This window comes from Rhineura floridana, chromosome 4, assembly GCF_030035675.1.
Source record: "Rhineura floridana isolate rRhiFlo1 chromosome 4, rRhiFlo1.hap2, whole genome shotgun sequence".
Classification (NCBI taxonomy): Eukaryota; Metazoa; Chordata; class Lepidosauria; order Squamata; family Rhineuridae; genus Rhineura; species Rhineura floridana.
In genome coordinates this window covers 35,991,768-36,006,566 of record NC_084483.1, presented here as the reverse complement: position 1 = coordinate 36,006,566, position 14,799 = coordinate 35,991,768, and the positions used below count along the sequence as shown (strand labels likewise).

Below are 14,799 nucleotides of genomic sequence, written 5' to 3'. Positions count from 1 at the left end.
GGGCCCTGTAGAACATCAAATTCACAATCAGCAAATATTGATAAGAAAGCTAAGCATGTATTGGGCCCTTTCTAAGGCTTTATACACATCACTACCTTAAAACGCAATGAAGTTGTTCATACCTGTTGGGTTGCAAAAACACATTTGCCCATTGCTGTTCATGTCAGCATGGGTTCATTTGTTTCCAAGTCAGTACTGCATTTGTCCACACCTGGGTGGAGACAAGGCAGAAATTTCTTCACCTGATGCATTCTCGCTGCTTGACCATGCTCCCAGGTGCACCCACCTGCCCCATGCATGTGTATGTCTTTATATTTTATTGTGAAGTGCACAATTACAGAGCTCACAGGAAACCGCTTCCCCTTTACAGGACACTTACGCTTACCCCAGCAGCAGTGGCTGTGAGGAGAAGAAAAATAATTTTTCTGTAGTAAGCAGCAGTGACAGCAGAGGTGGCAGGACAAAGGGGAGGAAGAATTCTTCCCTTCATCCCGCCACTGTCACCTTTGCTGCTGTGGTAATCGAGAGAAGTTTTATTTTTAAAAAACAATATAACATAAGCCACTTGATGAGGCATGCAGGGCAAAAGCCAGCAGTATCAGCAGGAAAACATGCTCCCAGCAACACCAAAAAAAAACCTCATGATGGATGCCAAGATTTATTGCTCTCTTCACTGCTCTTTCATTTGCAATGCCCTGCTGCAGTTGTTGATTTACCACCTTATTCAGCATAATCAATCTTGAACATAGAATTCAAAATTATAAAGGGATTTTTGCTATATATTCATGGAAGAGTGTCTCCTTTCTTTTGGCTCTGCAATGTTCACTGCTGCAGACTTAATTCTCCTGGACCAGCAATGATTAAAATGGAGAGGTCGGAAAGCCAACTGAATGCTTGCTTGTGGGCAGCCAATACAGTTGTTCCTTGTGTGACATCACGCTTGTAGGGCCGCCGCCACCACCACCACCTGAGAAATTGTACACACCAGGACTACATCTAACTTGAAAATGGCTCAAAGACTGCAGTTGGGGGTAGAGCCTGTTTGATTAACAACGCATCAAACTGTGGCATTTTACAAGATACATATGAACTTCCCATGTGTTTCCGGATTCAAAAGCCAGCACTGGCAACACAGTGGATGCTGAGTTAAACGGGAGTGCATACATAGCATAAGACTCAGCTCAGCACAAATCTTTTAAATCATCTTTTTAAAAAAACTACCTTAATGGTGGGAGAAAGTAATTTGAATCCACTTAGAGATTATCAGTGAAGTGGTTCTCCAGTTTACTGCAGTATGACTCTTGGCAGCTTTCAGTTTTCAAGACCATGAAGGCAAAGCAACGCACAGGCTTAAAAGGGCAGACCCCATTTAAGAAAAAGGGAGTGCTCTCTCAATAATCTTTATCAAGTCTAAACTACTGATGTCTGTACAACACAAGACTTCTGCCCAAGACACATTTATTAGGGGAAGGGCCATAGCTCAGTGGTAGAACAGCTGCTTTCCGCACAGAATGCCCTGGGTTCATCCTCAGGATCACCATATAGGGCTAAGAGAGACTGGAAAAGCTGGAGAGCTGCTGACAGTCACTGCATACAATACTGACAAGATGGTCCCAGGGTCTGACAGTATAAGTCATCTTCCTATGTTCCTATTATGGATTCAGTAGGGCATATAGAATGAACAGAATTCTCCATTCATACAAGTAATATGCAGTACAATCTATGCGTATCTATTCAGAATAAATCCTGTGGAGATCAAAGGGGCTTAATCCCAAGTGAGTGAGTATAGGATTGCAGCAATCCATACCAGTTCAATCAGGGTTTCCTTGTATGAGCCAGGTGCAAGTTTGTTTTGAAAATGGAAGCTGCTGTTTGTCTACTTTACAGTTCTAGAAAGAGCGTCTCCACTTTCAAAGATTCAAGTTAAAAACAGATTGGACCATTGGTCTCACCTGAAGGGTGATTTTCCTATGAGTACGGACATCACAGCGGGTTTTAGCTCCACCTATCGTGCGAAGGCAAGAATGTCTTTGAAGTCAAGACTAGGGGCGTCAGGCCCCTCCCACTCTCCAGTTCATTCGCAGCGAGTCTAAGGAGAAATATCTAAAAATACAAGAACAAGGCCAACCGGCCTGGCAGCAGGAAAATAACACAATAGTACCATGCATAGTAACATGACTCCAACATAGCGGTATAACAGAACTAGAAGTCTTGACTTCACTCTTAAATTTAAATAATAGCGTAACAGTAACATATAATACATTAGAAAATATATAGTCATCCTCCAACTGGGAGGGTCGTGATGTCCGTACTCATAGGAAAATCACCCTTCAAGTGAGACCAATGGTCCATTTTCCCTATGAGTCCGGTCATCACAGCGGGATGTACCACAGCAGCCCATACAGGGAGGGACCACCCATGTGTTAATCCTCATTAAGAACCTGTTGCAACACTCGTCTGCTGAAAGATGCGTCAGCAGAGGCATAACGATCAATTTTATAATGCCTTATAAACGAGTGTGGGGTAGACCAAACGGCAGCCCTACAAATATCGGCAACAGGAGCATTAGTGGCAAAAGCAGCCGAAGTGGCAGCTGACCTGGTAGAATGAGCCGTTATACTAGCTGGAACTGACAGCTTCAGAGACTCATATGCTAAAGTAATACATGCCCTTAACCAACGGGATAAGGTAGGATTGGATACTTTATGCCCCATAGACCTTGGATGAAAGGATACAAACAGAGACTCCGTTCATTGAATCTCTTGGGTCCTAGACAGGTAGGTCTTGAGAGCCCTCCGGACATCTAACGAATGCCAAGCCTTTTCTAGAGGATGGGTAGGATTCGGGCAAAAGGAAGGCAAAACAATGTCCTGGTTGCAATGAAAAACTGAATCGACCTTGGGACGGAAGGAAGGATCAGTCTTCAGTACAACAGAGTCCTTATGGAAGACGCAGAGGTGTCGAGCAGAAGACAATGCGCCCAACTCTGAAACGCGTCTGGCAGATGTGATTGCGATCAGAAACAAGACCTTGAAGGACAGTATACGTAGACCTTGATGGGTTCAAACGGAGGGCGTTGCAAAGCCTGCAGAACTTTCGGCAAACTCCATGAGGGAAACCGATGGACAACAGCCGGAGAGCGTAGGGCGACTCCCCTCAAAAAAGTTTGATGAACGGATGTGAGGAAATATGATCTCCAGGAGAGGACACTGAGAGGATGGACGACAGAGTGGACGCATGTCGACGTAGAGTGTTGGGTCGAAGTCCCATCATAAAGCCGCTATGGAGAAATTGCAGCACCTGATGCACAGTGGCCTGGGATGGATCATGGTGGTGGGACTGACACCACTTGGAGAAAGCCACCCAGGTATGTTGATAAATACGAGTGGTAGATGGTCTTCTCGAGGCCAACATAATATCAATCACAGCGTCAGACAGTCCAGCTGACCTCAAATGTCCCCATTCAAACGCCACGCTGTTAGATTGAGCCAAGTAGGGTCCTGGTGCAGAACTGGACCCTGGGATAGGAGGTCTGGCCAGACTGGAAGTGTCCAAGGATCCATCATTGACATTGCCAGAAGATCTGAGAACCACGGTCGGCGTGGCCAAAATGGTGCTATCAGAACCAGCTGTGCCTTCTCGGTTCGCGCCTTCCTCAAGGTTTTGGTTAACAATGGTATGGGAGGAAAGGCGTACAATAGACCGTCTGGCCACGGTGTTGTCAGAGCATCCACTGCTTCTGCTGTTGAGTCCAGGTATCGGGTAAAGTACCTGAGAAGCTGGCAATTGTGACTGGAAGCAAACAGGTCGACTGAGAGGGCGCCGAACCGACACTGGAGACGATGGAAAATGGCTGGATGAAGTTTCCATTCTCCCGGAAAGACCTGTTGTCTGCTGAGCCAGTCTGCTGTCACATTCCAAATCCCTCTGAGATGTTCTGCTTTCAGGGATTGTAGATGTTGTTCTGCCCAGACAAAGATGAGGGAGGCTAAGTCCTGCAGGGGACGAGACCTGGTGCCCCCCTGTCTGTTCAAATGTGATTTTACACACGTGTTGTCTGTTCAAATGAGCACATGATCCAAAGGGAACAGAGACTGAAAATGAAGTAGAGCTAAGTGGACAGCCTTTAGCTCCAGCCAGTTGATGCTTTGAGTTTGCTCTGCGGTGGACCAAACCCCCTGAACGTACTGGGAGTTGCAGTGGGCTCCCCAACCGATGAGGCTGGCATCCGTGGCTACAATGGTTCTGCGGGGTTCTCTGAACGACGTGCCCTTGGAGAGGTGTTGAACCTTGGTCCACCAGCGGAAGGAGAGGTGCAGTGCGGGGCTCAAACGAACTTTGCGATGGTTGGAGCTGGCAATGTCTTTTTGAAAAGGCAACAGAACCCACTGAAGGGGCCGAGTGTGGGCTCGAGCCCATGGCACAATGTGGATTGTAGAGATGAATATCCCGAGCGCTCTGGCGAGAAGCATGACGTCTGCGGATGTTTGTTGCATCAGGGACCTTGCGATGCTTGTGATGGCAGTGATGCGATCTGGAGCCAAGAAGACCATTGCCTGCAGGGTGTCCAACATTGCCCCTAGATGTAGTAGGCGTTGGGTTGGTTGGAGATGGCTTTTGTTGAAGTTGACAAGCCAGCCGTAGGCCTGCAAAACATTGAGGGTGATCATTAAGTGATGATGAGCCAGCTCCTCAGACTTGGCCCGTATTAGCAGATCATCCAAATATGGGTAGATATGAACCCCTTGGGTCCGGAGATAAGCCACTAGGATGAGTAGCACCTTGGTAAACACTCTTGGAGCAGAGGAGAGGCCGAATGGCATCGCTCTATATTGAAAGTGCTGGTGGCCAAAAGCAAACCGAAGAAACTTCCTGTGGGCTATACAAATGGGCACATGGAGATACGCTTCCTTAAGGTCGATAGAAGCCAGGAAGTCTCCTTCATGCAGACTCTCCATAATGGAATGGAGTGATTCCATTTTGAACCTGCAATATGTTACAAAACGGTTGACAAACTTGAGGTCCAATACCGCCCTCCATGATAAATCTCGTTTTGGCACAGCAAATAGGAGGGAGTACACCCCTTCCGACCTCTCAGTTGTGGGAACTGGCTCTATCGCCACTATGTCCAAGAGGTGGTGTATAGCTGTCTGCATGATGTTGTGCCTGGCTGGTGCCCTTGGGCAAGGAGTCGGATGGAATCCGTCTGATGGGGTTGCCCAGAACTCTATGGCATAGCCATAACTGAAAAGGTCCCTGATCCAGGAGACCGTAGTAAGGCGCAGCCATCGACCTCCAAAATTAAGTAATCTGCCACCTATGGGGAGGGCGTTAAGACTACTTGCGTGGGCGAGGGCCTCCCTTATATGAGGACGATGAGTTGCCCCTGTGCCCTTGGTACTGACCTCTGCCCTGGAAGCGTCGGTTCCAGGAGCCCCTGAATGCGTTGGGGTCATAGGATCTGAAGTCGCGGCCTCGTCCTCCTGGCCGCGTTCCTCGAAAGGGCTGGTTAGAACGGAAGGAAGGAAATCGCCTGAAAGGCCTGTGGTCGATGTTCTTGACTGTGGCCAGAACCGGTTTGTGGGCGTCTTTTGGATCAACCAGCACTGCCTTTAGAGCTTCCTCGCCGAAGAGTAGAGATCCGGAGTAAGGAGCCCTGGACAGGTTCAATCTGGCCGCTGAATCAGCTTGCCAGTGGCGAAGCCAGAGGGTGCGTCGAGCGACTATTTGAGGCGTCATGGCTCGTGCCCCTAATTGAGTGGCATCCAGAGTGGCATCGGCCACAAAAGCTGCTGTCTTACGCAATTTCAATAGCGCTCTTCTGAGGGCGACAGGATCAGGGTTAGCGTCCTCTAGAAGGTCATCCAGCCACATCATAGATGCTCTGGAGAAAATGGAGGCTGAAGCGGAGGCACACATGGATAGGGCAGTGGCCTCGTGATTCTTGCGGAGGGCGAAGTCTATTCGTCGCTCAGTAGTGTCCTTTAGGTGTGATTCCCCTTCCCTGGGCAAAAGTGATTGTGAAACGAGGCGAGCGATTGGTTCATCTATGCCAGGGACATCTAACTTGGTGGCAAAGTCTGGAGCTAGGGCGTAAAGCCTGTCAGCCAGGTTCTTGAAGCGTCGAGCTTGGAGTGGATGAGCCCATTCTTCAGAGGCTAATTTGGCAATTGGGTCCGGCACCGGGATGTAGTGTTCAGTAGGTGCAGGGGATTTGAGGACCTTGGCCCCTTTTATAGCTGGGGCGGACGAAGTTGAAGGCGCAGTCTGGAGACCAAGGGTATTAACTACCCTACGTGCTAGCGGCTGATAGTCTGAGGTATTAAACAAACGATACGATGTATCCTCCTCATGATCTGAATAGTCGCTCCAGTCGTCTCCTTCAACATGGTCAGTGAAAGTTGACTCCTCCGCATATGAGGCTTCGTCCGTACATCTGCCTCTGGCTACGTCAAAGGGATCTGGTGAACAGGAAGAATGAGCTTCATGACACGCACGTTGGTCCATGTTGAGTTGAGGTATGGCAGGAACTTGTGGTAGTGACTGCATTTGGGTGAAAAATGCCAGCATGGCTTGAAGTTGGGAAAGGAAATCAGGAGACAGCTGCAGACCGGATGTGGCAGATGTATGTGCCTGAGGAGCTATTGGAACAGATGTTTGGGGTGCTAAAACAGAGGGAGGTTCGTTAGGCAAACACTGAGTGGGAAAACCAACAAACTCTTCCTCGTCAGAGGAAGCAGCAGGGGAATGGAGAATATCGCTTATGTGTGCCTGTGCTGTGGTGGTGGTTGGCACAGAAACATAACGTGGGCGCTTTGGTTTGCTATGGCTGGAAAGATGTTTTGTCTTAGCCAGAGCTTTGGCATGTCTGGTCTTAGTCGTGTTAGGATGTTGTGGCTTGGCTGTTTGTGGCATGCCTGGCTGATCTGGCCCCATATGGGTTGATTGCGACATGCCTGGCTGTTCTGCCATCTTATATTAACTTGGGTGCAGTACACGGCCACGGAGGGGGCAGGATGTAAAGACCCGAACTGGCACAGCGTACGACCACGGAGGGGGTAGAATACGCTGGCAGATGGCGAAGTGCACTGCCACAGAGGGGCAGAATGCACTGAGGAGTCAGCGTTAATATATATAGGCTGTTTTTAGAGTTGGCACACTCAGATTAGTGCTGTAGGCTGGGTTTCAGGCGTGGTACACGGCCCCAGAGGGGGCAGGATATACCAATATAAATCAGATTTAGTACAAGTCAGCCACTAAGATTAAAGCTCCAGCCTTGATAATACAATCCAGCCACTAGATTAAAGCTCCAGCCTTGATAATACAATCCAGCCCACTAGGATTGGAGCTCCAGCCTTGATAATATAATCCAGCCACTATGATTACAGCCACAGTAAAATTGTGTGTAAGTCAATCCTGTGTAAGTCTGTCTGCAGCACGTATACAACACACATACGGATAAATAGCCTGCAGGGGAGGTATCCGATGGTTAATAAAGGGTAACAAAAAAGGCGGGAAATTTGAATTCAAAAAATGGCGCCCGGAAAAAAGAGCGCGGAGAGAGAAGGAGCAATGGCGGCCGTCTGGAAGCGAACTGGGGGAAGGGCTGCCCAGCACAGTCTCGCAGGAGGAGCCGCGGGGCCGAAAGCCGCACTAGCGGCTCTAAAAAACCCCCAGGAGGGAAGAGGCAGTAGGGGAAATGCGGCAGCCACCGCAGAGGGAGCCGCCGTCGCCGTCTGCAAAGCCCTTCGTGGTGGGGTGAGCTGAGGTAAAAGCGCTAATGAGGGAGCCGCAGACAGTCTCGCAGGTTAATGAAAGAGCTGCAGCCACAGGTTTCAGTGGGGCGAGAACGGACCCGGGCAGGCTAAAATGGGTGACGGGGTAACGGCGGGAGCCGCAGCCGCAAGCTCCCGCTGAGATCAGAAAAACCGCAGCCGCGGTCTTCCGAGAGCGTCACGGAGCGCGGGGAAAAGGGAGTCCAGCAAGACAAGCCGCTAGAAGGGAATTGCAGCCGCAAGTTCCCAGGGGAAGCGCAGAGCCCAAGAGAGAAAGAAAAACGAAAGGACGAGGAGGATCCGCAGCCGCGGTCTCTCTTAGGGGTGGGGAGTAATCCAATAGGGGAAACAAACTGCTCGGGCAAGGGAAAAAGGTTCCCCAAGAGAAGTCCCCAAAAATCAGATACAGTTAAAAGCAGTTAAACACAAGACAGAGGGAAGGAGGACACTTGGAGACACACAGGAGGCAATACCTCCGCCCTGTCAAACAAACACACAAACAAAACACCAAAAGAACTTAGCTAAATGCTACGCTATATAGATCTCAATCTTGTTCGTACAAAGGCAAGAATGAACTGGAGAGTGGGAGGGGCCTGACGCCCCTAGTCTTGACTTCAAAGACATTCTTGCCTTCGCACGATAGGTGGAGCTAAAACCCGCTGTGATGGCCGGACTCATAGGGAAAATCACTTTTAACAGATTCAAAAGCGCAACTCACTTGTCAGAAGTGTTTTAGGTTTTATTGGCTCTGTTGTTCTTAACTTGTTAATGTAAGTCACTTTGGGTCACCTTGGTGAGAAAAGTGACTGATAAATATAATAAAACCTTTTCCAAGTCTCCTTGCACTTCCTTTTTAATCCTCCATCGCTGGGGACTTAAAGGGGGCGGGGGGAAGACTTTGAAAAAGTCTCCCCCCTTTCCCTTTACATCCCTAATCTCGGAGACTTAAAGGAAGCACAAGAGATTTTGGCAGGTCAGTGGTCCCTGTCCACCTGCCAATCATGGGATCTCATAGTGGCATCATGTGATTGGCAGGTGGGTGGGCCCTGCCCACCTGCCAAATTTGGTCCACAAGGTACCTACCGGGCTAAGCGAAGCTCCCAAACTCACTTTGAGAGTCCACAAACTGTACCTGGGCTCATTTTAACGAGGTAATAAGCTTCATGTTCAGTCCCAAACCTGGGGGGGGGGGGGAAATCTGCGCAGAAGAAGGAAGGGTGCCCACAATTCCACAACCCACTTCTAATTTGAAAGCCAGAGTTAAATCTGTACTAGACCTGAAGATACTCTTAAACTCTAGAAACCTATTCCATGAACAGATTAACTAAACAGGCTGCATTTTTCATTCAGGGACACATTTATTGGCCAGGACTAAGCAAGGAAATATTGTAACTGTCTATTTCAGGTTTTTAAGCTGTCTCTTAAAATACATATGCCTTCAGGGATTGGAGTCAAGTATCCCTCTACAAAATCCATTCACATATTTAATCTGCTCATTTTTCTCAGCATGCTTCTTTGAGTGGCTACGTTTCACAAGAAAAGATATTGAGAAAAAATTATGCCAGAGACCAGGACTTTAATCATTTGCCCCATCACAACAGGCAGGACAGAATGGTACATTGCCTTCCAGAAGCCCACAGAACACAAAACCTCCAGAGCAGCCTTTGGCAAAGATTTTAGCAGCCTTCTACTGACTATTTACTCATCGTCTATAACAGTAGTCTCCAACCTTTTCAGACCTTGGACCCACCTTTAACCTAAGCATGTATTTGGGGAAACATTTCTTAATTTTTTCCAGCTATTTGTATGTTAGCAGTGCTGTTGTTACACCCCACCTTAGATCAGGCTATGACCCAGTTTTAATTCCCGACCCACCATTGTGGGTTCTGTGATCCTCGGATGCTCTAATTCAAACTTCTAGCCAGCCCATTTCATCCCTCCTTCCCTCCCCGGTATCCCACTCTTTTTAGTTCCCCCCCCCAAAAAAAACCTTTTTTTGTAATTCTGTAAACCTTGAAGTTCTCCCAAACTTGCTAATACCTCAGCATACTCATTCCCCAAGTGCCTATTAGTATCATATAATTATTCTGATGCCATTCAATTGAACTTTGATAAGACAATATGAGTGCCACAGTGATAAGCAGGGCTTCGGTTGAACACAGGTTATGAGTGTAGGAAAGAATGCTTAATCTGGAGAAAATAGAGATAGGTTTTTCTCCCTCTCTCATAGTACTAGACCCCTTGGTCATCCAATTAAGCTGAATGATTAAGGACAGACAAAAGGAAGTATTTCTTCACACAACACATAGTTAACCTATGGAATGTACTGCCATGTACTGCCACTAATTTAGATGGCTTTAAAAGGGCCATGAATTTGTCTGTCAATGACTAGTAGTCATGATTGCTTATACACTACTTTCAGGATCAGAGGAAGCATGTTTCTGAACACCAATCATTGAGGAGCAACAGTGGGACAGGATGGTCGCCTGTTTATCCTATTTGCAGGCTTCCCATTGGCAACTGTGGGAAACAGGACAAGTTTGGCCTTTGGTCTAAACAAGCAGGGGCTCTTCTTATGTACTTATGAGCACAAACTGAAAAGTTATTTAGAAGAAAGCCAGTTAGTTTTCTCAGAAGCATTATCTTGTGACAACCCAAGACCCTGTGCAGCAAGTGCTCATACATTCTTGTGTTTCTATAGGGGCAGGAAAGGAGCCCTTCTTTTTAAAATCTTATGGGAAAGCATTAGAAAGTGTGTACAGCTCAGCAAAAAAGGTCTTCATAAACAGGTTTAGTAAGCCAACTCCCAAGTTATAGAACAAGAGCAGCCAAACAACTTCAGTCTGTGCAGCACATATATTTTGCACACAGTCAAGGGCCTCAAGATATCTTTACGTTATTTAGGGCCGGTGTAGATGTAATGCTGGCTCCATACAAACCATGGATTACACCCTCTGAGATGCACACTTTACCCCTTTTCTAGCAGATTTTCTCTTCTCCATTTCCTTCCAAATGTTAACTACAATTGCCAACAATTGGCACTGTAGTAGACATAAAGGAGACTTCAAGCATCTGAGGTGGAAGTTTGCAAAAGCTGTAGTATTCTGGTCCATGGTTGCCAATGTTCTTAAAGAAAACCTAAAGTATTAAATGCCATTGAATCCACTCCTATTTTTGTTGAATTATGTAACAGAACCAATAAAACCACATCATCAGATTAAAGCACTGTGTATTATAACAATAGCTAGAATTCTATGTGCAAAATCTTGGAAAAACAACCAGAAGCCTAACAGAATGGATTTATTAAGGAAACATTGGGAACAACTGAATATAACAAAATTAACTGGAATTATTGAAGGCATAGAAAAATATATGGAGGTTATAACAAGCTAGAAATCAGTAAGACATGTATGGAAAAAAAGAATGAAGAATCTCAGAAAAAAAGAATACATTGTTTCTCAAAAAAAAAAAGGAATGAAAATACTCTCAATGCCCATGCTGTTTATACCTTGTTTTTGTTGCTTGAACCAACTAAACTGTATATAATTGTATAGCCAAGGGAATCAGTTATATTATCTAAAACTATCTTTGATATAAGCTTTATGAAAAAAAGCAACAAGGAATTTTTATCTTAAAATCATTTCTATGGAAAAGCTACTTAGCTACCATTACGTAACACAATATGGATCTTGCAAGACTCAAATAGCCCAGTAGGGTTGCCAAGTTCAGTTCTTGAGAGGGTTCCTGAATTTTTACAAGGTACAACTTTTCACATCACTATAGTTTTTCCTACCTTGTAATATAAAGTGGCTAGGATTTGGTGCCCATTAAGTGGACTTCCAACTGAGGGTATTTTAAAGAATGTTCCATGGCAGCACTCTCTTCACATGCATGTGCTTTAAATTTTTTAATTGTCTTAAATTGTGTTTTAAATTGTTTTTAAAATGCAAAGTATGAAGCAACCGCACTCAGATCCCTTGTCATAGCAGGAATTGCTTTTGGACCCACACTGTTACAAATAATTAAGAGCATCCCCTTGCACTGAGTTAAGATGACCCTCCATACAAACATTAATATCACATCAGGCATATAAGCATTTACCACCTATGACAAGTGCAACAGAATAAAAGGACAAGAGAGACCAGCATGCAGCATATATTACCTAGACGACAGCAAAGAGACTAAATAAAATGAACTCAGCCAAATCAAAAGTATGTAAGCTATGTTTATCCAAAGATAAAGCAGTGTCATGTATTTTTTTATTCTTTGTAAAAGAGACAGGAAAATGGAATGCTATTTCTTTACACTCTCACCTGTCACAGAACTTTTCACTCAGATGTATTACAAAATGCGCAAATCAGACAATATATGAAGCAGCAATGGAAACATGTTAACAGCTATGTACTGAAAATTACAGCATCCCACCCCCCACCCCCACAGGGCTTGTTTCTGTAAACAGTAGGTATGACAAGCTTTTGGTAAGTTGAATAGCAGACAAGAAGGTCTTTTCAGAGAAATACACACATTTGAAACAATTATAATAGTAGTAACAAAATGACTTATTATTAGCAATATAAAAATATATGAAAAGATATAGAGTGGGCCAGGATGGGACTGCTTGCCTTCATATCAAATACAGTTTGTTCCTTTAAAGCAGGAGTGGCTAACCCGTTTTGGCCCAAAGGCTCCAATAACACTCACTAACCTTCCAAAGATCTCATTCCAGCAGTTTGTGTGGCCACCCCACCCTCTTGCATGTGCACATACACACACAGACCAGCTGAGGAGAAGGGGGTCATCACTCCTCCCTGCTCATTAAATGATTAATCTGATTACTGGGGAGGGGTGATTTGCATCCCCCATCAGGGTGTTGGGCTCACCCCAGCGCTGTGTCCACTTAAAAAAATATATATTTTATGTGCTGCCACTGCCAACGTCGGTAGAGAATCTACCTGGAGGGCTACATCAGAGCCCCAAACGGGGGTTTAGCCATCCCTGATTTAAAATTCCATCCACCTGCAGATTATGCTCTTTCTACTTCACTGTGTCTCAATACTCACTTGTGCATGTTTTCCACTCCTATAATGATCATGATATAGTAGGAAATTCCACTTTGTATAACAAAATGTAAGGCATACCTAGGAAAGGGAAAAATGTTACAAACTTGGTTAGTCCAAGTGCTTTGAGTACTTTGCTAGTACTTCTTTCAATTCTAAACAGCAGCAGAAAGGAATATATATTTTGCCCTAGTTAACTAATCTGAAATGGTTATCTACTCATTAATTTCAAATAAGGGTGTGTACAGGCAATAACTTTGCATGGAGTTGATATTGTGGAACTATATTTGCCCACAGTGCCCATGATTACTGTACATGTCCCATCATGGTCCCTCATATCTGTTTTGTAGGGTGTGTGGTATATTGAACTACACCCAGAAAAGCAGAGACAAGTCTTTGCAGCATTGATATATCAAGCAGCACTGATATAATGAACATCTCTGTGTTTTGTCCAGCTTGTTGCAGGTGTCTATACTCCTAGCATCAGCACCCAGAGAATTTCAGAAGGGTTATTTAAAAAAAAATGAAAGGATGAGCATATCCCCACACGTATACTCATGCATCTATTTTTAAAAGAATGACAAAGTTTCTGTTGGGAGCAAAATTGTTCTGATTAAAAAGATACTTGAGATTCACTCAACAGAGCTTTACCACTCTATATGACATGTATGGAAGTAGTTGTAGTTAGAAATTAGGACAATATAACGAACAGGCTTTGTCCCTTAAAAATAAATATTCCTCCATACCTTCTCTATTCTGTTCACATTTGCTAAATGCTAAATCAGGGCTGGGATAATGGTAGCCACTAAAGGGAAAGTTTCTCCCCTTTCTCTCAAGAGAAAGCATTATCTGTATACAGTTTAAAAGGGTTTTGATAATACATGCTATCAAGACTTCCCATGCAGCTAACAGCTCAGTCATGCACATAACCTACAATTTGTTATTCAAAATCAGAACAGAAAACAAATGAAGTCCTAGGTGGGCTAGAAAAATAACTCAAGTCACATTGTTACAGCATTTGCTTATTTAGGCATTCTGGAGATTATATGTGATGTTAGAAAAAAGTTGTGAGTGTCCACCCATGAGGGCTTATAAGGAAGCAACATTTTAGTTACTGCTTAATTCGCAGCTTTGCATTAAGATTTATTCCCCCTTTCAAACCATTCTACATTAATTTCAGCAATGTAGCTTCTGAAGCAGCAAGGGCACTGAGAAAGTAACTCCAGAGGTAGAAAAACATTACTATCATTAATGTATGCCATTTAAGCCACCTCTGAGCAATATTCAGCATCACCTGTGCTACAGCACCTTAGGGACACTAACTTGTTAATTGGTGGGGTGAGATCAGCATGTTCAAAAAGGTCACATCCTTAGGAGTGTGGTCACCTTAGAATTCCTACCGCCATATATGAAAATTAAGACCTTTATATTCATATGCATATGAACTTTGTCTCTTTCCCACTTACACCCCCGTGGCAAATCATTTAACGATGTATTTCAGAACCTAACTACATGTTCATGCACAAATGGAAATACAGCCTTGATGCCGTTTTTTCTTTAAGAAAAGCAGCTTCAGGATGGGAAAAATTTAGAACAGAGAAATAGCAGGCAGAGCAATTAACCCTTTACCTGCTCCCAAAGCATAACCCTACAGCACTATCGCATCACAGAGAAATAGCACATGAAGCATTTGTGGACATAAGAATTCATTTGTTTGGGTGCTCTCTCATCTAGTATGCTATCAATATGGAAAGCTAGCCAGTCAGGGTGAAGGGTTTTAGCCTAATTTTGTCCGTAACATGCTAGTTTTTCATCTACAAGGAATTAAATCACATGCTATTTCTGAACATATATTTCTGAACATTTGAACAGGCTTTCTGTGCTCGTCTTTCTGGTACAACATCAAGTAGACAACATGGTGTAGCAGGTTAACTGAGGCATTTAAAACACAGGGAAAAACAGGAATG

At 44.9% G+C, this 14,799-nt stretch overlaps 1 protein-coding gene across 2 annotated transcripts in view; it reads right to left on the bottom strand.

The window, feature by feature from the left end:
- The window catches only part of MBOAT2 (membrane bound O-acyltransferase domain containing 2), a 120,965-nt gene that overhangs the window by 74,455 nt on the left and 31,711 nt on the right, over window positions 1-14,799 (bottom strand). For both annotated transcript variants that reach the window (XM_061622821.1, XM_061622820.1), the window contains exon 3: window positions 12,836-12,913. In XM_061622821.1, the coding sequence (XP_061478805.1) occupies window positions 12,836-12,913 (78 nt within the window). The remainder of the gene's footprint in view (window positions 1-12,835; window positions 12,914-14,799) is intronic.